The sequence below is a fragment of the Erpetoichthys calabaricus genome, chromosome 9 (genome assembly GCF_900747795.2).
Source record: "Erpetoichthys calabaricus chromosome 9, fErpCal1.3, whole genome shotgun sequence".
Taxonomy (NCBI): Eukaryota; Metazoa; Chordata; class Cladistia; order Polypteriformes; family Polypteridae; genus Erpetoichthys; species Erpetoichthys calabaricus.
In genome coordinates, this window is record NC_041402.2 from 80,783,790 (window position 1) to 80,797,808 (window position 14,019).

Consider the following 14,019-nt stretch of genomic DNA (forward strand, 5'->3'; position numbering starts at 1 on the left):
ACTCAAGAACAGGACGGCACCAGGCCTTGACGTGGTGACACTTGAGGCATTGAAAACAGCCGGTGATCCACTGGCTGAACAGCTATATATGCTAACAACACTGATACGGAATGGAAAACAAGTTCCTGTGAAATGGAAATTATCCAATATTGTCCCTGTATTCATAAACGGTAATAAGACACAATGTGAAAAACTACAGGGAAACAAGTTTCCTATCAGTGGCTGGGAAAGTACTCACACAGATTATCCAAGCTCACCAACAACCATTCTGTGAATTAACCACTAGGGAACAGCAATGTGGCTTCAGGCCATGGTGAAGCTGTGTTGATCAGACTGTTCAGTTAGGCAAGTGTTGGAAGAGTGTATAAAGTATTTCGAGTACTGCCAAAACAGGTCAATGTGACTGTAGCCTTTAACAACATGACTCAAAGCTGAGTGAAAGTGCATGGCAAGTGATCACAGTTTCCTTATCTAAACCAGTTTAAGGCAGTGCTGCATGCTCTCACAACTCCTGTTCAATGACATCATTGTTCAATGTCAGTCTTTGCCAATCTGAGGTAGGGCCTTTGGAAAAAGCATTAAACTAAAATGTAAGTTTTCAGTACTGCCATCATCCTGATCCTGCTCTACTCATCTGAGACCTGGACTTTTCTGGTCTGGGATCTCCGAGCCCTGGAAACATTCTATAGGAGATGCCTCTCCAAAATCTTGAATATCACCATTCATGACCACTTGCACAATGAGACCATTCAACAGAGGTGCCACTAGCAGGTGGCCCACTGAACAAGTCATCAGACAATCATGACTGAGATGGTATGGGCATGTGGTGAGAATGGATCCATCACGAATCTCCAAGCCCTTGCTAAAAAGACACTAATCATTGAATTAGTAAATTAAATGTAAAGCGCCCAAAAACACCTGGGTTAACCAGATTGAAGCAGAAGCAAAACACATTTGGCTCACTATCGGTGACTTGAATTCGGCTGCGCAAAATCGATCACAGTGGAAAGAGTTCTATTAAGTTTATCAATCTTGGCTGTCACAGCAGCAGAAAGGCTGCCCTACAATCTTAGGGGGTGCACAGCTGAGTCTAGAGTGAATGAATGACTACTAGGATTCCAATTCTAGGACTAGAATTATTTGGAACCTTGGAAATGTATAGAGCCTCTGTGAGATGCTCCTTATCCATGCATGCAGTTTTTTTTTGCTATTTTGATTTGCATTTATTTTTTGTGGCTGGTAATGCCACTGTTTTCATTGATCCAGTTCCCAATAAAAATTGAAAGTATGACTTGAAAATATTGCGTGTTGCAGGGATAAACAACTTTTACAAGAATGAGTTCTCATTCAGTAAAGTTATTTTTTCTTCAGCTGACAAAAAACAAGACTATTTTAATAACACCTAAACCCAAACTTCAGAAAGTATGCTAAAACTATTAATATATTGTGTAAGTTTTGTTCAAATTAATTAGATGAGCTTATAGTCATTTATATGGAAGTTATCATTACTAATCTAATAAAATTAAAAATGCAAGACTCTGAATAACAGGATACATGAATAGTGCATCAACATTTGCAACATATTTCATGTTGCATAAATTAACAGAATCAAATTTTCATCAATGCAGGCTAGGGAAAGGAATAATAAACACTACTATGAAACAAATGATTTACAAAATGTGAAGTCAGATCCCCGTGTATTTAGCAGCCACTATCAAAAATAGCTTACCATCACTGTCAAAAGTTTCTGTTGGAGGGAATTTGACTCCCAGTTCTTTTTCAAGGTCATACACCATGCTCACTCTTTTAAAAGGGGGGGTAAAGTCAATTTCAAAGCATTCTCCTTCAGGTCCATCTGGATGATACTTCAGTTTATATCCACCTGTAATGTGCTTGACCATTCCTAGAGAGCACACAGATAAAATATTTCTTTTTACACTACTGCATGTATCTTTTGAGAATGAGAAAAAAAATGCAGGAGTGGGTTTAAGAAACTAAAACAAAGTTAACAGGGAATACCATCTCACATTAAGGAGGTAGCTTATAAAGTGCAAGACTGCATGTTCATTCCCTACTATCAAGTCAATTAACCGTTCAATTCTTGAACTATAATATATGCAGGTACCCTAGTAAATATGCATTGCATCTAAAAAAAACTATTCATGGGTGTAATCAATTTAAAAGAAACTATATAAAATAATAAAGAAGAGCAAGAGTAATCAATGAGTTAAAAAATAAAGTGAGTTCCTTCTATCAATCCATTTTCTAACCAGCTTATTCAGTTAAAAATTGTGAACAGCTGGTGCCTTTCCTGGAAGCAAGATAGAAGCAAACACTGGGTAAGGAACCGGTACATCACAGGGCCCACTTGCACACCACCCATACTTGCCCCATACTGGGCCAATTAAGGGTAGTCAATTGATTTTTAAATACAAGAGTTTGGAATATCAAGAGGAAACTAGAGTAACTGGAACTAAAAATGTAAGGCAGCCATACTAATAATTGCAACACCATGCCACTCCACATTTGCAGGATGAACAACCAAGTTATTCACACCAAAACTATTCAATTTGTGCTGAATCAAATTAGCTTACCGGAAAGGAGTTTCTCTGTAATCTCCATAAGATCATTATAATCTGCATAGGCCATGTAGAATTCACAAGTGGTAAACTCTGGATTGTGGGTAAGGTCAATCCCTTCATTTCTAAATTGCCGTCCCACTTCATAGACTCGGTCAATTCCACCAACCACCAACATCTGGAGAAATGCAGACACAAGTCAAGCAACGGAGCCAATATTATGAAAAGCAGTTATTCAGGATTTATCAATAAGATTTTTAAAATTGGTATTTTTAGTTGATTGCTTTTTTAACATATCCATATCTTAACAAGAAAGAAATCTCTATGGCATACCTTGTGGTAGAGCTCAGGAGCAATTCTCATATAAAGATTCATATCCAGCTCATTATGATATGTAACAAATGGCCGAGCCACTGCACCCCCAGGAATGAGATTCATCATTGGTGTCTCAATCTTCAAAAAAGGGAAAAAAAACCAGCTTTTTGTTTAAATCTCATTTATTCTAAAAAGGGCCAAACACTACTGGATAGCATTTGGTACAAGCAGGAACCTACACTGGAGAAGGGAAGAGCACACTCATTTACACACGTATTAAAGACGGGTGATTTAGTGTTACTAATGAAACTATGCAACACTAAAAACCCTAAGAACCCACAGAACACTGGAGTAGGCACAGGGAGAATGTGAAAACGTAAGAGTTGAGTCTGGACCAGTCTTTCAACCAAGAACTGTGTTAGAATGGATCTTTCTGAAATATAATAATATTAGCCAAACAGTTGTATTGCTTTAAGTATAATATTGCACATAAGTGGCTGTCATCTTTATATAGAGGACTTCCCAGTTCAATCAATCCCTTGTACATAGCAAGAGGGATAGGGCAATGCAAGTTAGGCCTGAGGTTTGAATTAAGGTCTGTATTTCACTCACCTCATAATTGTGTCAAGACTTATCTTAAACACAACAGTGGACACAGTCACAAAATCTCATTATGAATACTGCTGGAATATTTATTTGGATATTTTATTTTCATCTCTAAAATAAATTTATATGGTCTACCTTGTAGAACTGCCAGATTCAGACTCCAGTACTTTACACCTGATATTGTAAATAAGTGGATTGTATAAAGGATGGATGGATAGAATTTATAATTTTTTTTTTTTTTACTGTTTGGGCCTTCATTAAACTTCCACAAGATCTCCTACAATTTCCTTTTCTTACACCTATCTATATATATAAAATCCCTATGTGCATCCAGGTGTCCGTGTGTGGGTGTCTTCTGATGAAGTGCGCATGCGCAGGGCACGGTGCGACTCGCGATATTACTGTCAGAGAAAGTTAGAGGCGTTTTACGGAAATACAAACCAGTATTACTGTCAGAGGAGATTAAATGCATATTACCGACGCGCACGCCTGTATTACCGCCAGAGAAAATTAAAGGTATATTACGGACGTACAAGCCAGCGGACGTACAAGACGGTATCCTTCAATAAGGGCGCACACACGCATCCTTCAATAAGGGCGCGCACAAAAAGGCGAGCCTCAAAAGGGCAACCTCAATTGGGCGCAGCGAATAAAGGCACGCGTAAATAAAGATCTGCACCTTTGTTGCTCTTCACATATTCCAGAGCCATTTGAACTAAATTATCTATGAACGCCTTTATTCGCCGCACTCAATTGAGGTCGCACTTTTGAAGTTCACCTTTTTGTGCGCGCCCTTATTGAATAGAGCCGTACAAGACAGTATTACTGTCACAGAAAATTAGACACACAATACACGGCGGCAGCCCACGAAGAACAGTCAGCTCAGCAAGTAAACATCAACAAAAGAAAGGCTGAAAGAAAGAAAAATATGACCAACAAAAAGAATGAGGTCAAAGTCCCTTGCCATTTAATATAGACTGTTCCTACTAATGTTTATGCACTACTGTTCTAGCGCCCGTTATTGTAACGGGCTAAATGACTAGTTAATGAATAAAATTGTACAGAACTTCCTGAACAATCTAAAAGTAGTTGTAGTAGTGTAGAAAAGAAAATCTTCAAAAAAGGCAAAGATAAGACTTAATCTTAAAAGTTTAGCTTAAAAAATCTCTCCATCTAAACCAAAGACATGCACACACTTTTCATTACACAAGAAGTTAATTAAATAAAATGACAAAAATGATATTTGGTGTTATCTGTTCAAGAATTTGTATAGATATGTTTAATGTTGTTTTTTCATTTATTTATTACTAGCTGTCCCCCGCGGCTCCACCCACGTAGCAGTGAAACGGACAAACTATAAAAATCAAAAAAAAAAAAAAAAATGTAGTTCTGGCCAAGTGGAAGGTAGGTTCACTGCAAAGTCAAACATTGGCACTGTATCTGATTGTGTTCAGCTCTGACAGGAGAGCATCTCCCACGTGGGCAGAAAAACACATGGCCAAGATATCTCTGGCAATCAGCAGCTACCCTCTAAAACTCACATAGCTCTGACCTAATAATAATAATTCTTTGCATTTTTATAGCGCTTTTCTCACTACTCAAAGCACACAGCAATTGCAGGTTAAGGGGCTTGCTCAAGGGCCCAACAGAGCAGAGTCCCTATTGGCATTTACGGGATTTGATCTGGCAATCGGAAGGTTTGCAGATCCCTAGCCTCAGAGCCACCACTCCACCTCTCTCTCTCAAAAACACAAAACGTTACTCGTTAACAATCTGTAGATGATAATGTCAGTTGAATGAATGGGTATCGCTAGATAAATGGAGGCAAGGTACACTCCGACACGTGGCGAGAGGTAGATCGACTCAAACGGAGGCTGGCGCGTGAGTGAGGATGGCCCTGCCCTCCTCAGCCCGCAGACTCTCTCTCAGATTCAAGCAAATAAATCGGTACCGCAAGCAAACTATACTTAGCACAATGAGAGAAGTCACAAAATCAACCGGAATGTTCAATCAAATTATACAAAAAACCCGATCTAAATCTGTTAAGTAGCTCTTTGGTGAAAATCGGACAGATATACAGACAGGTTTTTATTATATTATATACAGTGCATCCGGAAAGTATTCACAGCGCATCACTTTTTCCACATTTTGTTATGTTACAGCCTTATTCCAAAATGGATTAAATTCATTTTTTTCCTCAGAATTCTACACACAACAAACACCCTATAATGACAACATGAAAAAAGTTTACTGGAGGTTTTTGCAAATTTATTAAAAATAAAAAAACTGAGAAATCACATGTACATAAGTATTCACAGCCTTTGCTCAATACTTTGTCAATGCACCTTTGGCAGCAATTACAACCTCAAGTCTTTTTGAATATGATGCCACAAGCTTGGCACACCTATCCTTGGCCAGTTTTGCCCATTCCTCTTTGCAGCACCTCTCAAGCTCCATCAGGTTGGATGGGGAGCATCAGTGCACAGCCATTTTAAGATCTCTCCAGAAATGTTCAATCGGATTCAAGTCTGGGCCACTCAAGGACATTCACAGAGTTGTCCTGAAGCCACTCCTTTGATATCTTGGCTGTGTGCTTAGGGTCGTTGTCCTGCTGAAAGATGAACCGTCACCCCAGTCTGACGTCAAGAGCGCTCTGGAGCAGGTTTTCATCCAGGATGTCTTTGTACATTGCTGCAGTCATCTTTCCCTTTACCCTGACTAGTCTCCCAGTCTCTGCCGCTGAAAAACATCCCCACAGCATGATGCTGCCACCACCATGCTTCACTGTAGGGATGGTATTGGCCTGGTGGTGAGCGGTGCTTGGTTTCCTCCAAACATGACACCTGACATTCACACCAAAGAGTTCAATCTTTGTCTCATCAGACCAGAGAACTTTCTTTCTCATGGTCAGAGAGTCCTTCAGGTGCCTTTTGGCGAACTCCAGGCGGGCTGCCATGTGCCTTTTACTACAGAGTGGCTTCCGTCTGGCCACTCTACCATACAGGCTTGATTGGTGGATTGCTGCAGAGATGGTTGTCCTTCTGGAAGGTTCTCCTCTCTACACAGAGGACCTCTGGAGCTCTGACAGAGTGACTATCGGGTTCTTGGTCACCTCCCTGACTAAGGCCCTTCTCCCCCGATCGCTCAGTTTAGATGGCCGGCCAGCTCTAGGAAGAGTCCTGGTGGTTTTGAACTTCTTCCACTTACGGATGATGGAGGCCACTGTGCTCATTGGGACCTTCAAAGCAGAAGAAATTTTTCTGTAACCTTCCCCAGATTTGTGCCTCGAGACAATCCTGACTCGGAGGTCTACAGACAATCCCTTTGACTTCATACTTGGTTTGTGCTCTGACATGAACTGTCAACTATGGGACCTTATATAGACAGGTGTGTGCCTTTCCAAATCATGTGCAGTCAACTGAATTTACCACAGGTGGACTCCAATTAAGCTGCAGAAACATCAAGGATGATCAGGGAAACAGGATGTACCTGAGCTCAATTTTGAGCTTCATGGCAAAGACTGTGAATACTTATGTACATGTGCTTTCTCAATTTTTTTTATTTTTAATAAATTTGCAAAAATCTCAAGTAAACTTTTTTCACATTGTCATTATGGGGTGTTGTGTGTAGAATTCTAAGGAAAAAAATGAATTTAATCCATTTTGGAATAAGACTGTAACATAACAAAATGTGGAAAAAGTGATGCGCTGTGAATACTTTCCAGATGCACTGTATTATATATATATATATATATATATATATATATATACACACACACACACACACACACACACTTTGCTTTTCTTTGTTTTCCTAAGATAATTTTGATTAACTCACCTCTAAGAAGCCTAGCTGGTCCAAAAAACTTCGCAGGTAAGAAATGATCTTGGCACGGACAATGAACTTCTGCCTAACAAAGTCATTCAGGATTAGATCCAAATACCGCTGTCTGTATCGTGTCTCCTGCAAGGTAGGGAAAGATCATTAGGTCAGTGGGACAAGCACACATAACGCAAAAAAATGAAAACAATGCATCTAAGTAGCATATTTTTTACTGACCATACAAAATGATAAAACCTGACATGAAGCATCAATGTTGTAGATAATACAAAAAATGGAATTAACTTTGCAAATCTTACTCACCTTGTCCTTAAGCCCAAAATGGAGATGTGGCAGCATATGTAAGCATGGAGACAGTAAGGTCATTTCATTAGGAATAATACTGAGCTCTCCCTTTTTTGTTTTGCCTGGATTTCCCCGTACTCCTATGATATCACCACGTCGTAGTTTTGAATTTATGTGAACAAACTCCTCTTCAGATTTATAGTTTCTAATGTGAAAGATGGAAAACATAAATAAGTTATACTTGATGAACAATAAAGATTTATGGTATAGTACATTTCTCTAGTCACAAGAATTCTCTACATTTCATAACACAATAGTATAGCATGCCATTGTTTTAAAGGTTTTTTGACACACAAAGCAAAGTAAATATAGTACATTTAAAGCTATATAATCCCTTCTAGAACAAAGCTGTCCACAGCAAATTAAAAGGCTGGATAAGAACATTCCATATAATTTGTAGTTTGCTTAAATAACAATAATAAGAAGAAGAATACAGATATAGATAGTGCTTGCACTATACCAGGTGTCATTTGGACGATTCCTATTCTATTCCTTGAGATAAATAAAGTTTAACTGATAAGCCCAAAACTTCACTAATTACAAAAATATCAGACTTCAGCCATTAAAAGATATTCAATCATTTAACAAATTGTAGGTAGTCAAGATTAAGTTTAGTGTCAACAGAATAAATAGAGATGTGGCATAAACAATTCTGAAACCAAATCCCAATATCTGAACTCATGTCCTGGGAAAAGGCCAGTCTTCTGACATGTTACATCAGAGTTTGCTTAGCTCTTTTCTCTTTGTGTTGCATGTTGGATGCCTATATGGTCAAAGCAGAGTCAAATGAAGAATAGCAAAGAAAGTGACTGAGTGGCAAGGGTCCTAGAAAGAAATGAGGACTGAAAGTAATTGTTGGAAAAATCAAAGGTCATAGTTAGTTGCAGGGTAGAGAGGTGAGACACACTGGGTTTAGACCTAAAGAAGGCATACAACCTTAAATACTACAACCCAATAATGGCCGAGAAGTGGAAGTGAGAAAATAAAAGTGCAAGAAATAGTAGGAGGTGCCAGGAGTGGTATATGATAAAATTATGCCAAGTAAAATAAAGATCTTATTTAACAACAATATTGCCAGTTTAATGTATAGAGCAGATAAGGAAAAGAGAAGAGTTTTGTGAGGGTTAAATTATGTAACGGGCTGTTTAGAATAGCCTATGTGGGAGGGTAAATTTAATCTTCAACTCATATACTTTAGAACCCTTTGTCAAATTTTTTACATATTATTTATATCTCATTTTAGATTCACCTTTTTCTTGTTTACGGTGACAAGCTGCTAACATCAAAGGTGTGTATAATTAATAACTAAAGTGGCCTTTTACATTTATACAATAGCTAAAGCGATATCCTTAAACATACATTATTAGGTAACATGCTAATGCCTGGTAAACAGCTTACAATGGGAGTAACTGTTTCAATATTTTTTTCGACATTTATAAATTGAAAAATTATTATAAAAAAAATCAATAATAATGGTAAAAAAGTTGATTGATTTTACTGCCTAATAACAAAGCTAACCATGCTATACATTCTTTAATACAGCTTTTATAGTAAAACACCAAAAGTTACCAAAAACCAAGGTATTTAATTATGACAGTGCTATTATTAGGTTATATAAACTCACATACCTAGAGTTCGCCATAACCTGCAGCTTAACTCCTTCACCACGCAGATCATAGAAAAGTAGCTTGGCTCCTGATGCACGTTTAGCATGAATGCGACCTATGGAAACAGATGCTATTTGACCTCAAACTACACTGAAACACTTAAAACTATAAGTTTTCTGTGTTTCACATTGTAGAGCTGATCCTTATAAAGTTGAAAGAAAAAAAAAACAATACCTGCCACATTAAGGGTAACATCTGTAAGGTGATCTCCTGGATCCAAATGTCTGTACTTGTCAATAAACTCAGTAAGCGATAAATCTACATGAAACTTGTGTGGATAGGGGTCCTCTGCAGTGCCCTTCAGCAACTGGATAGCCTGAGTGCGGATCTTATAATATTGCTGAAAAAGGGAAAAAGAAAAAAAAAAAAAAAGACCATGAAAATAAAGCATCAAAAATATACTTGTGACTGTCACCAACCAAATTTAAAAACTTCCAAATAAATAAAAATAAGGAGATCCTACAATGAGCTCTAATTTGGGAAAAACTAAAAAAAAAAAAAAAAAAAAATCAAGAGATACACCACTTTCTGGTATATATCACTTTACTCAATATACAAGAATGACTTAGTTACATATACTGTATTATGATATGACTTGTGGGCTTATAAGGAATATCCATCAGTACATCTTAGCTGGGCCAAAAAGCCAACTACATAAATCTCTCAATAGTATACTTGTACTGTCTGTCTGTCTTCATTTCAAAAGTACTATGGTGTTGTACCATGTTAGCCATTATGGATGTAGTGAGAAGTTAAGCCAAATGACAAATTTTATTGGCAAACTAGAAAGATGACAATATGCAAGCTTTCGAGGCATCTCATGCCCCTTCTTCAGGCAAATGTAATGTTTACATCTTAACTTCAGTTCAAAAGAAAAACACACACTCAACTGACCCGCAGTCATTTTTTTTCAGTCATATAGTCCTACAACTGAAAAAACTTTGTCAGCCAACAATGTAATAAATACGAGACAGTCATAAAAAATGTTCTATTTGTTTTAACTTGTATTTCTTTATACAAAAGGATTATCTTTAAATAATTAATTTTTATTACACATGCATTCCTGCCATGCCCAATGAATGCATCAAGAGCAATGGCTATAAAGGAAAGGAAGACTGAGTAATGAGACAGTAAAAGTGACAGTTCATTTACTCAAGAATTTGGTGTTTTATTTATAATTGCTCTGTATGACACTGTGGCACATCATAGCAGAAATAACAAAATACTGCAACTCTAGTTGTTTAAAAAAAAAAAAAAAAAAGAGAAAACAAATATATTCTATTTGTTTTTCATAAAAATGCAGGTTAGCTGTCATCTTATGAGCTAAAAATACTTTAAAAAATAAATATGTAATTATACCTAGTTCTTTTTAACATCGTATATCATGTTTGAATGCAGTTGTGGCTGAACAATCAAGTATAGCATTTTTGAAAAATGGCTGTTTATATTTTGAGAGTGAGTTTTCTAATGCCTGTATCTAGCTATTTATCATATTTCAGTAATCCCTCCTCCATCGCGGGGGTTGCGTTCCAGAGCCACCCGCGAAATAAGAAAATCCGCGAAGTAGAAACCATATGTTTATATGGTTATTTATATATTGTCATGCTTGGGTCACAGATTTGCGCAGAAACACAGGAGGTTGTAGAGAGACAGGAACGTTTTTCAAACACTGCAAACAAACATTTGTCTCTTTTTCAAAAGTTTAAACTGTGCTCCATGACAAGACAGAGATGACAGTTCCGTCTCACAATTAAAAGAATGCAAACATATCTTCCTCTTCAAAGGAGTGCGAGTCAGCAGCAGATAATGTCAGAGAGATAGAGAAAAGCAAACAAATCAATAGGGCTGTTTGGCTTTTAAGTATGCGAAGCACCGCGGCACAAAGCTGTTGAAGGCGGCAGCTCACACCCCCTCCGTCAGGAGCAGAGAGAGACAGAGTAAAGAGACAGAGAAAAACAAACAAGCAAGAATCAATACGTGCCCTTCGAGCTTTTAAGTATGCGAAGCACCGTGCAGCATGTCGCTTCAGGAAGCAGCTGCACAGAAGGTAGCAACGTGAAGATAATCTTTCAGCATTTTTAGACAAGCATCCGTATGGTCTAGGTGTGCGAACAGCCCCCCTGCTCAATCCCCCTAGGTCAGGATCAGAGAAAGTCAGCGCAAGAGAGAGAGAGAGAGAGAGAAAAGTAAGTTGGGTAGCTTCTCAGCCATCTGCCAATAGCATCCCTTGTATGAAATCAACTGGGCAAACCAACTGAGGAAGCATGTACCAGAAATTAAAAGACCCATTGTCCGCAGAAATCTGCGAACCAGCAAAAAATCCGCGATATATATTTAAATATGCTTACATATAAAATCCACGATGGAGTGAAGCCACGAAAGGCGAAGCGCGATATAGCGAGGGATTACTGTATATATATATATATATATATATATATATATATATATATATATATATATATATATATATATATATACACACACACATAGTGGGATATGGACCGGCCATTCATCCTGGCCAATACCCCCAGGCCGCCAGGTGGAGCCCTCCATGTAGCGTGGAAGTGCCCCAAATGCCAGCAGGGAATTATGGACAGTGGACTTTTAATTCACAGCCCTGCTGGATACCATGGGGGCCACCAGAAGATGCTGCAGGAAGGAGTAAGGACTATTTTCCCTACACCCCGGAAGTACGTCCCAGTCACATGGACAGAAGAAATGATGTGCTTTTGGGATGAAAAAGAAGAGTTTTTGATCTGAAGTGCTACATGGACTGAGGGTTAAGAAGCACTTCCGGGTCATGGACTATAAAGGATTATGGGAAATCCCAGATGGACGAGCTGAGCTGGGTGGAAGGGTGGCAACGAGTCTGGGAGAGTGGAGGATTGTTTAATTATTGATTATTGTGTTTATATGAGTATTGTGGAGAGGAGGGTGCTTTGTGCACTGTTTATTAATAATAAAGTCAATTATTGGGTTTTTACCTGGTGTCTGGCATTTGATCCGAGGGTTCAAGTGAGCGAGAGTGCCCCCTATCTGTCACAATATTTATAAATAAATATATAAATAAATATATATATATTATATATAAATATAAATATATATAGAGTGGAACCTCGGTTCACGACCATAATTCATTCCAAACCTGTCGTAAACCGATTTTGTTGTGAACCGAAGCAATTTCCCCCATAGGATTGTATGTAAATACAATTAATCCGTTCCAGACCGTACGAACTGTATGTAAATATATTTTTTTTAAAGATTTTTAAGCACAAATATACTTAATTACTCCATAGAATGCACAGTGTAATAGTAAACTAATGTAAAAACATTGAATAACACTGACACAAATACCCAAGCTCCCTGCTCAGCTGCACGAGCAGGCTCGCTCGCTCTCAGCTGCATGTGCCCTCTCCCTCTCTCTCTCTCTCATCAGCATGCGAGCCTGCTCTCTCTCTCTCTCTCAGCAGCACGCGAGCCCGCTCTCTCTGCAACATTGCAGCAGTTCGCGCTATAGCCTTGCAACCGACTGCTGTGTAGACACTTTTTTTTTTTTTAATGAGTTTTAAGCACAGAGGGGAAAAAAGGAACATTTGAACAAATCCGAACTTTATTTAAAAACCAACCACAAGCAACCAAGAAAGTAACATTTACAGGAGTTCATGCTATAGCCTTGCAACCGATTGCTGTGTAAACCCTTTTTTTTTTAATGAGTTTTAAGCACAGGGGGGAAAAAAGGAACATTTGAAAAATCTGTAATACAAAAACTAACCATAAACCACCAAGAAAACTAACCTTGCATGAGTCGAGGTCTGGCATGAAGTGAGGAGAAAATGGGTGGACAGGAGGTTACAGTTTTGAGGGAGAGTCTGGCTCCACGATGGAGGGATGTTTTCCTTCAGGTGTTTTCTCTCTTGTGATTTCTTGGGTTTCTGGTGTTTTTAGCTGTTTAGCTGGTGGGAGTGAAAGCCTCGTGCAGCCATTCCAAAAACAAAGTCCTTGTGACCCAACCCTTCGTGTTTGCCCTCCACATCACTGGCAGTCTGGCTTTGTTAACATTGTGCTGCTTGAAAGCAGGAGTGTTCTCAAATTGGTAAATGAGTAAACTGGTAAACAGTTTTTCCACCTCTTCCAGCACTTGAGGCCTCTGCCTGGTTAACGCTGTAACCCCTATTGCAACATCAGCAGCTTTAATTGATTCTTTCTGCTTTAGAATAGTCGAAATCGTAGGTTTTGACTTCTTGTACTCGGCGGCAAGATCAGTAACACGAATGCCACACTCATACTTTTCAATAATTTCTTTCTTTACTTCGATTTCAATTTTCTGCAAAACGTTCTTCTCACCACTCTTCACTTGCTTAGAAGCCATGGTTAACTGCAAAAGCACACGAAATACTGTAGAGCACAAAGAGTTCACAGGTAAAGCACGCACGTCTGATTGAGAACAATGAACAGGGAGAGGATGAACACGTGCTTAAATACAGTAATGGCGCGTACGAACCGGAAAGGAAATGAAATAGAGCACAAAGAGTTCACAGCAAAAGCACGCACACACGTCTGACCGAGAACAATGCAACACGTGCGGGCAATCATCAGCGCGCACAAACCAAAAGGGAAACTGGCTTGTTTGTATACCGAGGCAAAAGTTTGGTGAACTTTTTGGTCGT

General features: G+C 38.6%; 1 protein-coding gene across 2 annotated transcripts in view; it reads right to left on the reverse strand.

Moving 5' to 3' along the window:
• Window positions 1-14,019, reverse strand: part of kars1 (lysyl-tRNA synthetase 1) — a 53,970-nt gene that overhangs the window by 20,700 nt on the left and 19,251 nt on the right. For both annotated transcript variants that reach the window (XM_028809802.2, XM_028809800.2), the window contains 7 exons: window positions 9,527-9,692; window positions 9,314-9,407; window positions 7,644-7,830; window positions 7,338-7,463; window positions 2,913-3,032; window positions 2,595-2,757; window positions 1,730-1,903 (listed from right to left, as the gene is read on the reverse strand). In XM_028809802.2, the coding sequence (XP_028665635.1) occupies window positions 1,730-1,903; window positions 2,595-2,757; window positions 2,913-3,032; window positions 7,338-7,463; window positions 7,644-7,830; window positions 9,314-9,407; window positions 9,527-9,692 (1,030 nt within the window). The remainder of the gene's footprint in view (window positions 1-1,729; window positions 1,904-2,594; window positions 2,758-2,912; window positions 3,033-7,337; window positions 7,464-7,643; window positions 7,831-9,313; window positions 9,408-9,526; window positions 9,693-14,019) is intronic.